The 15,266-nt window shown below is 41.8% G+C and overlaps 1 protein-coding gene across 8 annotated transcripts in view; it reads right to left on the reverse strand.

Moving 5' to 3' along the window:
• CFLAR (CASP8 and FADD like apoptosis regulator) overlaps nt 1–15,266 on the reverse strand; it is a 41,378-nt gene that overhangs the window by 5,542 nt on the left and 20,570 nt on the right. For 5 of the 8 annotated variants that reach the window (XM_003925661.4, XM_010336444.3, XM_003925663.4 and 2 more), the window contains 3 exons: nt 12,781–12,835; nt 10,800–10,849; nt 10,011–10,092 (listed from right to left, as the gene is read on the reverse strand). In XM_003925661.4, coding sequence (XP_003925710.1) covers nt 10,011–10,092; nt 10,800–10,849; nt 12,781–12,835 — 187 coding nt within the window. Of the gene's footprint in view, nt 1–1,646; nt 1,745–6,691; nt 6,760–10,010; nt 10,093–10,799; nt 10,850–12,780; nt 12,836–14,222; nt 14,330–15,266 lie in introns of all 8 variants that reach the window. The other 3 variants (XM_010336445.3, XM_074399279.1, XM_074399280.1) reach the window with 3 other exon arrangements.

Consider the following 15,266-nt stretch of genomic DNA (forward strand, 5'->3'; position numbering starts at 1 on the left):
TCACAGAAAGAGATCAAAAGGGGGAAAATACCTGAAGGCACCACATAACTATTTACTACAAGTTCTCAATTATGCTAAATGGGAATTACATGAAGCATAGATAGTTACAAATAAGTCAAAGATTCACAGCTTCACTCAGTAGTTTCAACCTTCTTGCCTAGCAAACTTTACCAAACACTAATGAACTATAAAAGTAAGTGAAGACTCAATTTATCTTTTGGATTCTCAGAAGAAAACAAGAGAAAGATAAAAAAAAAAAAAAAAAAAAAAAAAGAAAAGAAAAAGAAAAGAAACACAATCATGCGTTTAAAAAAAAAAAAAAAAAAAACTGGACTAAGGAGCCACTGGACCTGTGAGAGTTGGCTTGAGTGCTCTGAATTTAATTCACTCAGCCTATGAGCCGTATCTATATACTCACATAGGGTCTAGGAGAACTTTCTGGCCCAGGCTTCTGGGTTGGCCTCACATCCTACCAGATATGGTGGTTTTAAACTACATTCAGAAACTCTTTGACACTCCTCCCTTGCAAAGATAGAGTACCTCCCCTCTCCCTGAAAGTAGACCAGACTTGGTAATTCATTTGAAATGAATACACTGTGGCAGAAGTGATAATATGTCACTACCAAAGCTAGATCACAGAAATGATACAGCTTCTACCTGGCTCTTTCTTTCACTCTCTCTCTGTCTGTCTTTTTTTTCAGTCTTATTGAAGTCAAGACCTCACAATCTTTCTTCTGAGTGGCTCACTCTGGGGGAAGCCCACCACCACACTATGAAAGTACTCAAGCAGTCCCTCAGAGAGGCCCATGTGAACGACCGGCTTCCTGCCAACAGCCAGCACCAACTTCCCAGTCATGTGAAGTGGAGCCTCCAATTCCAATCAAGCATTCACATGGCCAGCTGACAACGGATCACAACTTCACTAGACTCTGGGCCAGAACAGCCCAACTAAGCTGCTCCGAAATTCCTCACCCATAGGTGAGGATATAATTAAATTAATAACCGTGAATATATAATTAAATTAGTATTGTTTTAAGCCACTAAACTTTGGAATGATTTGTATACACTTTTAGGTAAATAATTCACTAGGTTAGTCCTTTGACCTTTCCTATCAGTAAAAGGAAATGGCTTCTTACTTTTCTTCTTTGCTTGGCCCACAACTAAGGATTAAACAATGAATTATTGACTGGACGAAGCGGCTCATGTCTGTAATCCCAGCACTTTGGGCAGCCCAGGAGGGCGGATCACCTGAGGTCAGGAGCTCAAGACCAGTCTGGCCAACATAGTGAAACCCCATCTCTACTAAAAATACAAAAATTAGCTGGGTATGGTGGCAGGCGCCTGTAATCCCAGCTACTTGGGAGGCTAAGGTGGGAGAATTGCTTGAATCCGGGAGGCAGAGGTTGAAGAAAGCCGAGACTGTGACACTGCACTCCAGCCTGGGCAACAGAGAAAGACTCCGTCTCAAAAAATAAAAATAAAGAATTATTATATCATGTAAGAATAAAGAGATACAAAGAAGGTGCTGATTGATATTCCTAAGTCTATAATCAATAAGCATCATTAACAAGGAAATAGGAGATGTGATTAACAGGTTGCAAATAACCCATTAAATAATGAGGACAGTCAGGCACGGTGGCTCATACCTGTAATCCCAGCTATTCAGGAGGCTGAGACGGGAGAACTGCTTGAACCTGGGAGGTGGAGGTTGCAGTGAGCCAAGATTGTGCCATTGCACTCCAGCCTGGGAGACAGAGCAGGGCTCCACTTCAATAATGATAATAATAATAATAATAATAATAATAATGATGAGGGCAGATGCCTTCACAGGATCTCCAGGTAGCTGTTACTAGGACTGTAATTTTGTACAGCCTTTTTGAGGAGCAATTTGGGAGTACCATTAAATTTTAAATGTGTATACTCTTTATAAAAAAAGAAAAATGTCTGTGTGGTAGAAGAGGCCTGGCTGCACTGTTCCTTAGCCATCTCCTCTGAGGGTGCAAGAGAGGCTTTGATACCCAGAATTGCATCCAGGCTGAATAAGGAGAGAACCCGGACTCGGACTCCAGTTCCATCACCGCTATTCTATTCCAAACACTTCTTGTCAGGACTCACATGTCTCTAATCATGGAGTATTTGCTCCTCCAGGGGGCAGACGCAAACAGGGAAACACCAGACTCAAAGCTCTTGTTTACTTATCTCAAGATTGGTTCACTCCCCTCAAAACCTCTCTTCACTGATAAATGTCCTTCCCTATCAAAGACCTTGAAAGAAAGCTTCTCCCTACCCATGCTGATATGTGAGGCTTGGACGGAACAAATGCTGTCCTGTGCCTTCCGGCTCTTTCCTTTATTTGTGATCCTGGAGGTTCTGGCTGGGGAATTCCCTGTCATATGACCGTGAGCAGACAGCTGTGTGGTGCTGGGCGAAAGAGGAACCAGCCTTCGAATCACAAGATGTGAGTTTAAGTCCTAGCTCCTCCATCTCCACCTGTTAGGGTCTGAATCTTGCACGGTCTTGGAAGAGGACTGAGCTATACCAGCAGAGGAGCTAAGAAGGGAATGGGAATCTCAGGTCTGGGGCAGAAAATCCTGACCTAAAAGAACAGCAGAAAAATGGCTAAAGCTGGAGGTGAAGCCAAAAACCATGTAGGTCCCAAATGCCAATAAGAACAGCAAGATAATGACAGTGTGACTTTGAGTCAGTTTTGAGTCAGCCCCAGTTTATTTATCTCTAAAACAGGATTAAAACTAATACTTGGCCAGTTGCAGTGGCTCACACCTATAATCTCAGCCCTTTGGGAGGCTGAGGTGGGAGGATGGCTTGAGCTCAAGAGTCTGAGACTAGCCTGGACAACACAGGGAGACCCCATCTCTACAAAAAATGAAAAATTAGCCAAGCATGGTAGTGCATGCCTGTAGTCACAGCTACTCAGAGGCTGAGGCAGGAGGATTTCTTGAGCAGGAGGCTCTTCAAAAGATGACTGTGAGGGCAGTGTATGGTGGCTCATACCTGTAATCCCAGCACTTTGGGAGGCCAAGGCAGGTGGAGCTCCGGCGTTTGAGACCAGCCTGGGCAAAATGGCAAAATCCCATGTCTACCAAAAATACAAAAATTGGCTGGACGTGGTGGTGCACATCTGTAGTCCCAGCTACTTGGGTGGCTAAGGCAGGAGGCTCATGTTCACTTGAGCCCAGGAAGTGGAGGAGCCAAGATCAACCCATTGCACTCTAGCCTGAGAGACAGAGTGAGTCTCTGTCTCAAAAAAAAAGGTGACTATGAAGATCCAATGAGAGTTCTGTAAAGATGCTTTGCAAAGTTTATTCAAATATAAGATATTGACTTTAAAGGAAATAAAGGCAGCCATTTCTAAGTACAAATCACCAATCTTATGGTGGTGTGCCTTTCTCATGGAATCTCTCTTAGGACCTGGATGGAGGTCTCTATATTCTAAATTAAAATGCACCCAGAATAGAGTCCATGTCCTATGCATGACAGTAACTGTTTTGTTCTTCCACATAAATAGAGGAAGAAACACTTGGGGACTGGGTTTGGAAAATAAAACTTCCACAAACTACAGAAGTACCACTTCTCCTTCTAAAACCCACCCTGAAAATTCCACACCAACCCAAACTGATCTCTGTAAATTTCAACTGTTCTTCAGAATTTCTTGAAATGATGCTGGGGGTGGAGGGCAGCAGGGTGGGGTTCCTTCTAGCCTGTTAGTACAGGGCTATTCATGAAAGGCCAGGGTCAGCACTACTCACAGGTTTGAGCACTTCACAGATAAACCAAAAAAAACCTAAATACAGTAAAATGTCATAACTCTATTAATTTAGAATTTGTTTTGATCTAAATGAGGGTACATTTATCTTGATAATTTCTATGAAAAGGGCTTCATTAAATAAATGTATAAAATGAACAAGAATGAGGGAATGCTTCACCGATTAATTTGCAACCACTTATTGAGTAACCAATTTAAAAAGCCCATGTTAATTACTATAGAGCACATGAACAAAATACAAGATGGGCAAAACATTCTTAGCGGTAAAAGGGAGTTCTGAGGTCAAATGTGTATGGGAAATGCAAGGTGGTCAAAGCTAAAATAGGTTTCTTCAAAGGAAGACTTCTCAGAGCCTTTAATAGGCCAATATGCATTGCAATTCTCCGAGAGGGAAAGAGATTAGGCAGGACTTCTCAAATTTTCTTGATCAGAAAACTCTTGTTTTACAAAGTTTCCCTTACTGCCTACAGAAACACTTGGATGAGAAAATACAGATCAAATATATGATGTAGTTCCAATTTTTCAAGGAGCTTATAATCTTGTTAGGGAAGCAAAGATTATAAATGCACATAAAACAAAGATTGTGCAGTGGCTCATGTCCATAATCCCAGTGCTTCGGGAGGCCAAGGCAGGAAGATCACTTGAGGCCAGGAGTTCAAGACTGGCCTGGGCAACAGAGCAAGACCCTGTCTCTACAAAAAATAAGTCAGCCAGGCATGATGACATGTGCCTATAGTCCCAGTTACTCAGGAGGCTGAAGTGGGAGGATTGCTTGAGCCCAGGAGTTTGAGACCAGCATGGGCAACATAGTAAGACCCTGTCTCTACAAAATATTTTAAAAATTAGATGGATGTGGTGGCACCTGTGTGTAGTTCCAGCTACTTGGGAGGGTGAGGTGAGAGGACTGCTTAAGCCTGGAAGGTTAAGGCTGCAGTGTGCCATGATTGTACCATTGTGTTCCATTATGGGTGACAGACAGAACAAGACCCTGTCTCAAAAAAGAAAAGAAAAGTACAGAAAAATGTTCAAGCTTTTCAGAAAGAGCAGGAGAGAAAAAAAAAAAAAAAAAAAAAAACTTCCTCCTTGCTGGGTGCAGTGTCTCCTGCCTGTAATCCCAGCACTTTGGGAGGCGGAGGCGGGTGGATCACTTGAGGTCAGGAGTACAAGACCAGCCTGGCCAACATGGTGAACCCCATCTCTACAAAAATACAAAAATTAGCCAGGCATGATGGTAGGTGCCTGTAATCCCAGCTACTCAGGAGGCTGAGGCAGAGAATCACTTGAACCGGGAGGCGGAGGTTGCAGTGAGCCAAGATAATGCCATTGCACTCCAGCCTGGGCGACAGAGCAAGACTCCATCTCAAAAAAAAAACCAAAAAACAAAAAACAAAAAACAACTTCCTCTTAAAATCTGCAAACATTATCTTTTATTCAGGGACCTTAAAAACAACCAGAGCTTCTAGCAGTATGTCAGAAGGAAAATTTTTTTTAATTAAATAAACATAGAAAAAAAACAGAGCTTTGGGCCAAGCCGTAAAGCCCATCTGTTAGAGATATGAGATGTTTGCTGCTATATTCCTAACAAGATAAAAAAATTTTAATGTTTAAAGATGGCCCATCAGAGCCTAGCACAGGTCTCGCTTTGTTATGTCACTGACACAGATGACACACCAAGGACTTAATTTTCTTTTTTTTTCTTTTTTTTTTTTTTTTTTTGAAACAAAGTCTTACTCTGTCACCCAGGCTAGAGTGCAGTGGCAAGATCTTGGGTTCAAGTGATTCTCCTGCCTCAGGCTCCCTAGTAGCTGGAATTATAGGCACCCAGCACTGCACCCAGTTAAGATTTTTGTATTTTTAGTAGGGATGGGGTTTCACCATGTTGGCCAGGCTGGTTTTAAACTGACCTCAGGTGATCCACCTGCCTCAGCCTCCCAAAGTGCTGGGATTACAGGCTTGAGCCACTGCGCCCAGCCAGATTTAATTTTCAATTCTACCAAACTGAGATAATGAGCCCCCAAATCCCTCAGCATTTACCTTTGCCTCAAGAAGAGGTTACTGACCTCTATAAGGATTCTTCTCAAGAATGAGCTGCCAAAGAATAACCTTACTTCATGCATAACACAGCTGTGAGACCAGACTCCACCTCATTGCCTTAATATTTGCTTCACACAGGGCCAAGCATGGTGCTTTGCACATAGTAGGCACTCAACAAACATTTATTGGACAAAGAAATAAAGTTAAAAATAAACCTATAAATACAAAGAGCATACTTTATCTTCCCTTCTGCTCTCAAAAAAAAAAAAACAGATAAAAGTCTGTTTTTTTTTTGAGAACAGAAGGGAAGCTAGGTAGAAGAGAGTCTGCTAAACTCTAAAGATAAAAAGGAATGGCTTTTATAGACACACTGACACTGGGAGAGCTTATTCCTTCATTCATTCACCCAACAAATATTTATTGCGCACCTATGTACCAGGTACTGTTCCAGGTGTTGGAGACCCATACTAAGAGAGATGGATAAACTCCCCTACCTTCATGGAAATTATATTGAGACAAAGTAGTCAAAAGCATAGGCTTTGGAGTCCAGTTTTTGAATCCCAGTTCAATCAGTACTAGAGAAGGTAGGAGTGTAGTTCACTGCTTAGCTTCTTCGCCCTAAATATAGAATATTCCTAGCAAATTAGTTCTAAGTAGAACACCAAAAAAATTTAATGGAGAGAATAGTACCTATATTATGGTATTATTTATGAGGATTAAGTAAGAATCCATGTAAAGCAATTAGCAAAGTACCTGGTACATAGTAGATTTTTAATAAATTATGTACTCTGAGCACAGCTATGCCCAAGTTAGTCCTATCACATTCCTGTTTGTTTCTTTCAGAGCCATTATTTTGGTTGGCAGTTACCTTACCTGCTTGTTTATTATCTGACTCCTGCACTCCTCCCAAGTGTTCAATGTTAACCAGGTGGCAAAGTTAACTAGAAAGAGGAAACTCACATAATTACTCTAGAAGAAGCTCCCTAACTACAGATTAGACGGAAAAGAGATGAAGGGTGCTGCACTAATAAAAACCATTTTCAACCAAAGCAGGATTCTGGGCCTATTTTTTCTTTTTCTGAGATGGAATCTTGCTCTGTTGCCCAGAGCTGGAGTGCAATGGCACAAGCTCAGCTCAATGCAACTACTGCTTCCGAGGTTCAAGCAATACTCAGCCTTCTGAGTAGCTGGGATTACCGGTGCGCACCACCATGCCTGGCTAATTTTCGTATTTTTAGTAGAAACAGGGTTTCACCATGTTGGCCAGGCTGGTCTCGAACTCCTAACCTTGTGATCCACCTGCCTCGACCTCCCAAAGTGCTGGGATTACAGGCATGAGCCACCACACCCAGCCATACTGTCTTGTTTCTTACCTGCTAATTAGCCAGCTGAGCCCAGGGGCATTTATAAGTGGCCTCAAGCCCAATTATTGATTTTTTTTCCCAGAGGCAGGGAGGGCTTGAGTCAAATCACCTTAATTCTCAGGGGAAGGGCAGCAGTGAGCATCCAGGGTACCCTGTAATGGCCCAGGCCTACTCTTGTCCAGCACTGCACCACCAAGATGTTGAACTTGAAAGTACTATGCCTGACCAGGAGGGACCTGCTGCCTAGAGCTGCCATTCTGATCCTTGGAGCTCATATACAGACACACCAGCAGCCATGGGGCAGGGAGAGATATACCAATGCAATCGAGATCAATACTTGCTTACACCCTGACCAAAAGCATGATGTCCCAGGCTCTGCCTGCAATTCTACCATCCTCTTCCATCTTTCTCTCTTATCAAGTCTCCACCCTCCTGTGCCCCAACCTTTGTACTTAGATTCTCCTCTGCCAAGCCCATTCAGACTGTGACTGGTAGGAATGTTGTGCTCAGCTTTCCACTTGAGTGTTTATCCAAGAAGTTGTCCTCTTTCAGATTATGGCCTCCATTCCAGTGTACCACAGCCTATGGGGATGCAACCCACTCACCCTTGGACACAGAGTAGGCCTCAGTGCCCTGGTCTCTCACTTGCCTGAGATCAGACTCTAAGTATCAAGCGCAAAGCCATGGTGAGGTCTTGCTTAGGTGGTTTGTAGCTAAAATTAAACAAGCAAATGAGGATAATACTAGTTGGCATCTACTGCATGCTCACACTGTGCCAGGCACTGTTCTAAGCCCTTTCTAAGTACAAACTCACTCATTCTGCCCAACCTCCCTATGAGGTAGGTCCTGTTATTAACCCACTTTACAAAAGAGGAACTGAGGCTTAAGGAGGCTGAAAACTCAGCACTACAGGAAAAATAAAAATAAAATTTAAATTAAAAAAAAAAAAAAGAGGCCAGGGACATTGCCCAAAGTTACAAGCTAGAACATGGCATAGCCATGATTCAAACCCACAGATCATGCGCCTATAATGCAGAAAAATATGAATATACATTCAGCCACTTTCCACAAGAGGCCCACAACCCAGCAAGGGAAGCAAGCACAGACACTGAGTTTTAGCCAAAAAATTCAGTTTTTCAATTCACAGATCATGGCTTTTTTTATGATTCTCTTCATAAAACAGATATAAGTATAATATCTGCTGATGAACAAAACAAAACTGACCAAAACCAGAAGTACAGGACAATTACATAACCTCTTAAAACAGGAAGTGACTCATTAAGAAAATATTTTCTCATTCTTTTTTTTTTTTTTTTTTTTTTTTCCTTTGAGACAGAGTCTTGCTCTGTTGCCGGACTGGAGGGCAATCTTATACGAGTACTAATGGCTAAAAAGGAGAGGACACTTATCTGCAGCTGAGGAGACATTTCTCACATCTAACCAAAAATAGGACATGAGCAGGCAGGATTATATCTGAAATCCTGGAAAATTTAGTCTTATATTTAATTCGACCTTCTCCTCCCATAAAACTCCTCTCCTCCCGTAAAACTCCCCATGGTAACATTTTAAGTAAGTCTAAAAGACAGTTCTGACTCATCTTAAGAGAATTGTTGGGAAGCTCTAAAGCTGGAAATACAATAATCGATACTTTTAAAGAAGAGCTAAATAATTAAATAAAACGTCATTCCACTTTTCTAGGCTCTTCTTATTCTCTTTTGATGCATCACCAGTGATTCAGTTTGAGTCAGATATCCAACAACAACTGAGCTAAAGAGTCAACTCAGATTGAAGCAATGGTGACGCACAGATAGAAGAGACTGAGGCCAACAACCAAAGCAAAGGACAGCAGAACTGACACATTGCTCAGAAAATACCCAGAGCTCTGTAAGTGAACACACATTTATCACTTCTTTAATGTTCCCAGGAAAGCTTTTGTAGTCTATCTAGGTGAAATGATAGGGCATGTGATAATATCTGAAGCCAGCATGCCTTCCATTATTATCAATGTCCCTCTGTATTCCAGCATTCCTCGCTTCTACAGCATCCAAATAAAAAGACGAGACTAAAGCTCACCAACTAACATAAATGATGTCTTTGTGCTAGAGACACTGTTACATGTTCCTCAAACCCATTTCATTTTCCTCCTGACATACAGCTAATTTCTCCTTGTCCACTACAGTTAGATGGAGCCACATGACTGAGTTCTGACCAATGAATGGGGTGGAAATGATGCATATTATCACCTTTAGGCCTGGTCCCTAAAATCTCTTATGTGATCCTCCACACATTCTCTCTTCCCTTATCTGCTAGCCAGATGCAGAGGACTCTGCAGAAAACTCCAAGACCTCAAGAGATGATGGAGCCATTGAATGGCGACATGGAACAAAGCTCCCCACTAGCCTGTGACAAGAATGAGAAACAAGTCTCTATTATAGTGTTGAACCACATATTCTTTTTTCTTTTTCTGTTTTGAGACAGAGTCTTGCTCTGTCACCCACACTGGAGTGCAATGGCATAATCTTGGCTCACTGAAGCCTTGACTTGACCTCCTTGGGCTCAAGTGATCTTTCTGCTTCAGCCTCCCACGTAGCTGGGACCACAGGTATGCACCATCACACCAGCTAATGTTTAACTGGTCTCAAGAAATCCTCCCATCCCAGTCTCGAAAAGTGCTATGATTCCAGGCATGAGCCACCGCACCTAGCCTGAAGCAGATTGTTGCACTGGTTTGTCATGGCAGCCGGTGCTGATCACTCTGATGAATACAGCTTGCCCGTGCCATGATCTCAATGTGGGGGAACTAGTTAAACTGCAGTTTCCACACCTACCTGTCTCATTGCCAATGCAATCGATTATCAGGCAGATTCCTAGGGGCTTGCTCTTCATCTTGTATCTCTCTTCAGGTATGCTCTGGAAAGGAAGGCAGGAATTGCTAAAGACTCCTGATATTGCTCTGTTTCTATAAGGTCCCACCCATATGCCACCTCTTCTTCAGGATTTCCTTTGGCAGGTGAGTCACTCAACAGACAGAGCCTGAAATTTCCCATTACGACAAACGTTTCCCATTAATATAAATTTTTCCTCTATTAGGGTAATATGCTAAGACAAACACATTATTTTCCTTTTTATTTAATTTTAATGAAAATCTCAGTTTCTTTATTGGCTTTGTGGAATAAAGATAATTTGAAAAAGAGAAAACATGAGTCATCTGTCTCCACAGTAACCTGAAGTTATATAAGTGGTATCTTCCCAAGTACAAAGGGAGGCCTTCGATTGCCTCTGCTTACAAAGAGGTGTCAACTTAAGAAAAAGCCAGAACAAGTCAAAGTTCAGTGAAGTATCACTGCTGACTTGTATGTTCAGCAGTCACTCAGCTGAGACAAGGGGTGCTATTTTGGAATTTCCCTGCATTAATGCAGGGAAGTCCATTAATGCAATCCACTTAAATATCTTTCTCTTTGTTATTCAGGGTTCCCTTGTATGGAAGTTCTCAGGAGAACAACACTCTCAGCATCCTATTGTCACAAAGAATTCTTAATGGACAGATATTTTTAAAGAAGTCAGGGTTCTCCACAGCTATGGAGATACAATACCAAATCGGATCATTTATTCTGTACCTGAGGCAAAAAAGCTTCTGATTCCTGAATGGATGTCTTCACTGGTTCTTCTGGGGGATGAGAGAGACAAACCATTTACAAAGCTGAAGAACTAAGTCCACCCCCACACTGGCTGAGTTTCTTTGTATCACAACTGTCCTCCCTTCCTATTTTCTTCAATTATGTCTTCTTTCCCCAGCTATACTTGGCCCCAAGGTTCCAACCTCACATTGAAGAAACTGGCATAAGAAAACACAAGTCCCAGTGCTACCAGGGGCTACCTAGAAAAGCTGCTTAAACAGCAAGTGAAAGAAGGCTCTCCCCTACCCAGCTCCAGGTGAAGAACAGGTGGCTGGTGAGTTTTTAACTTGATAGTAGAATCTAATAACCTCACCACCCAATAATATTGATAGCTTTCCTATATGTGCTGAAACTGTTGACAATACCTAAAGGGAACAGACTTAATGCAAAGCAAGGAAAGCTTATATATGTTTGCTAGTTATAAAACAGATGGCAGTGTTTTCACAGTCCAGTGATACTGGGAGACCATAAAATAAAATGTCAATGGCAAGACAGTGGCAATAGGGGCAGTGAGCCCGGCAAATCGAGATAAGCCTAAAACAAATTTTGCTAGACAAAAAATGACTTGATTAGGTTAGGGAGGTGGAGGAACCACCAGTTTTGAGCCGAGACTGTGCCACTGCACTCCAGCCTGGGAGTAAGCCACTTGGGTAAGACTGAAGTCCTCCATCGCAGCCCATCAGTCCCTGCTTCCTGGAGTTCAGAAACATAACCATGTGCTTTACCAGTCTAAGACTGAGTCTCAGCTCTCACTTCAAGGAGGACTCAAAACAAGCAAAATAAGTAAACTTTTGCTGGGTGCAGTGGCTCACACCTGTAATCCCAGCACTTTGGGAGACCAAGGCAGGTGGATTACGTGAGGTCAGGACTTTGAGACCAGCCTGAACAACATGGTGAAACGCTATCTCTACTAAAAACGCAAAAATGAGGCCAGGCACGGTGGCTCATCCCTGTAATCCCAGCACTTTGGGAGGCTGAGGCAGGTGGAACACCTGAGGTCAGAAGTTTGAGATAAGTCTGAGCAACAGGGTGAAACTCCGCCTCTACTAAAAATACAAAAATAAGCTAGGCATGGTGGCACAAGCCTGTAACCCAGCTACTCAGGAGGCTGAGGCATGAGAATCACTTGAACCTGGGAGGCAGAGGTTGTAGTGAACTGAGATGCACCACTGCACGCCAGCCTGGGTGATAGGGCGAGACTCTGTCTCAAAAAAAAAAAAAAAAAAAAGCTGGGTGTGGTAGCACTTGCCTTTAATCCCAGCTACTCAGGAGGCATGAGAATCACTTGAATTCAGGAAGTGGAGGCTGCAGTGAGCCAAGAGTACACAACTGCACTCCAGCCTGGGTGACAGAGTGAGACTCTCTCAAAAAAAAAAAAAAAAGAAAACTTTTTAAAAATCATCTATGGGATCAAGTGCTAATGTTTTAAGACAGAAGACAAGAGATCATGTGGGTTGAAATGGCTAGTCTTTAAATTGCATGTCTTCTTTCCTTTTTAGGAATGGGGGGATATCATCTGTAGAGTATCCAGATTTATTAAATGGGCTATAAGACAAGAACTTATTTACCTTTTCTCTTCCTGCTGCTAGATATTCGGTTTAACATGGTTCATTATTATGGTTGGATGAATGTTTAACATAGCCTGGTTATAGTTCCATTCCATTTCAGTTTATAAACGTCACATCTCTTAAAATATAGCCAAGATGATGACGCTGATGAAGTACGATGGTATTCAAACTTAGATAAGCTAATTCAATAGACAACTAGAAATGCCAATGAGTCTATCTAACAGCTTAGTTTTTATTTTGAGAACTTACTTAGACTATGTAGATAAAGGAAATGGCCAACTCTAAAAATGCAACATTTGTACTAGAATTATCAAGCATTTATAAAAATGAATATAAAGAAAAACTGGTCTTACGTTGAGTGCCAAGTTGTTCCTTAAGTCTTTGTTCTTTACTTCTCCCATTATGGAGCTTCAAATATAAAGAATAAGGTCACACTCTGGTCGGTTATTTCAGAGGCACACAATATATTACACCTCTTTAAATGTCTCCATAGAATTCTTAACCCAGGAAAACAATTAAAATATCATCCGCACAGTTAAATTATCTAAAGAATAGCAAGAGCTGTTAACTTCATAAATCCCATATTATATTATCAAAGAACAAGGAAATTCTGCTTTTAAGATGAAAATAGGCTGGGGGTGGTGGCTGACACCTGTAATCCCAACACTTTGGGAGGCCAAAGTGAGTGGATCATCTGAGGTTGGGAATTCAAGACCAGCCTGGCCAACATGGTGAAACCTCATCTCTACTAAAAATACAAAAATTTGCTGGGCATGGTGGCATGCGCCTGTAATTCCAGCTACTTGGACGCTGAGACAGGAGAATCACTTGAACCTGGGAGGCAGAGGTTGCACTGAGCTGAGATCATGCCATTGCACTCCAGCCTGGGTGACAAGAGTGGAACTCTGTCTCAAAAAAAAAAAAAAAAAAAAAAAAAAAAAAAAAAAAAAACGAAAATATAAGGAAAGTATAATTATGCTAAGAAGCTAGCATATTAGAATGTTTCAAAACAACCCAATAAAAGCTGATGTTATAGTATAGTATAGTTGCTATAATAGCTCCAGGTTAGGATAAGCTGTTAAAACATGAGATTGACATTCCACCTGCTCCTTCAACATAGGGACAAAGTACAGCATGGTTCAGAGTCAGATTTCGCCAGGCGCAGTGGCTTACACCTGTAATCCCAGCACATTGGGAGGCCAAGGCAGGCTGATCACCTGAGGTCGGGAGTTCGAGACCAGCCTGACCAACATGGAGAAACCCCATCTCTACTTAAAGTACAAAAAAAGTTAGCCAGGCATGGTGATGCATGCCTGTAATCCCAGCTACTCGGGAGGCTGAGGCAGGAGAAGTGCTCAAACCCAGGAGGCAGAGGCCACGGTAAGCCAAGATCGCGCCATTGCACTCCAGCCTCTGCAGCAACAGCAAAACTAAAGAGTCAAATTTCTAGGCCAGACTAGACCTGCCTGGCTAGGAATCCTGATTGTGCCACTTATTAGCTATGTAACCTTGAGCAAGTTATTTAGCTTCTTTATGTGTGTTTCTTCATATGCTAAATGAGGATAGTAATAATACCTACCTTATAGATTTTGCATGAAGATTAAATGTATATAAAGCACTGAGCACAGTGCCAAGCACACAGAAGTACATAATAAATATCCAGTTATTGCTTTTCTGTCATTGTCAGCTACACATAAGCAACATATGGTCTTGATTCTGGGGAATCAAATATTCTTGATAAACCACTTCTGAGGGCTAGAATAAGATTAATCAAAGAATGAAAGATTGAACCGACCCTTTCTCTTCTCAGATGACAGGTCCTATGTAAGGTACACATATCACATGCTGTCAACCCATCTGAGACACTCAGCTTTCAAATGACAGTTCTTCTCTGAAGCTAACCTAGCCAAAAGAGAAGTACACTATCCGTTAAGCTGTGTCACTAGCTAAGTCTGTGTGTCTAAATTAAAGAAAAACATGTTAGTTGCCTCTTTCACTAATAATCAGTGACTTAGCCAGATGCTGATCATATCAGATAGAAATTGGCCCCACGCATAGATGTGTATTCACTTTTACATAATATTAGAGAGAGGTAACATATCAAATAAAAAATGGATTTTAAAAGCATTATATTGTAGCCATATAATTTTTGAATTCTTTTTTTTTTTTTTTTTTTTTTTTTGAGACAGATCTCAACTCTGTTGCCCAAGCTGGAGTGCAGTTTTGCGATCTCAGCTCACTGAAACCTCTACCGCCCAGGTTCAAGTGATTCTCCTGCCTCAGCCTCCAGAGTAGCTGGGATTACAGGCACCTGCCATCACACCTGACTAATTGTTGTAGTTTTAGTAGAGACAGGGTTTCACTATCTTGGCCAGGCTGGTTTTTAACTCCTGACCTCATCATCCATTCGCCTCGGCCTCCCAAAGTGCTGGGATTATAGGTGTACGCCACTGTGCCAAGGCCTTAGGGTCACATATTAATTATAGGAAATTTAAGGAGAAGTTAATATGCAAAGCATATTGGCTCACAACAGGCTACACAGCAATGAATATGTTTCATTTAACACAGTATTAAAAATATGGCAAGTTTTTAACTAAGAATGACAATATAATTTATATTAGACAGACGATAGCAGAAAAAACTCAGAAAACCCGGACCAGAATCCTAAATCTGCTTTTTCTCATTGTTTGGTATTACAGAGACTCAGAAGAACAAAAGGAAGCACATTTCATTCTTAAAATATATATATACACTAGGCCAGGTGCAGTAGTTCATGCCTGTAATCCCATCATTTTGGAAGGCTGAGGCGGGCAGGAGTTTGAGACCAGCCTGACCAACA

Source organism: Saimiri boliviensis, chromosome 5 (assembly GCF_048565385.1).
Source record: "Saimiri boliviensis isolate mSaiBol1 chromosome 5, mSaiBol1.pri, whole genome shotgun sequence".
Taxonomy (NCBI): Eukaryota; Metazoa; Chordata; class Mammalia; order Primates; family Cebidae; genus Saimiri; species Saimiri boliviensis.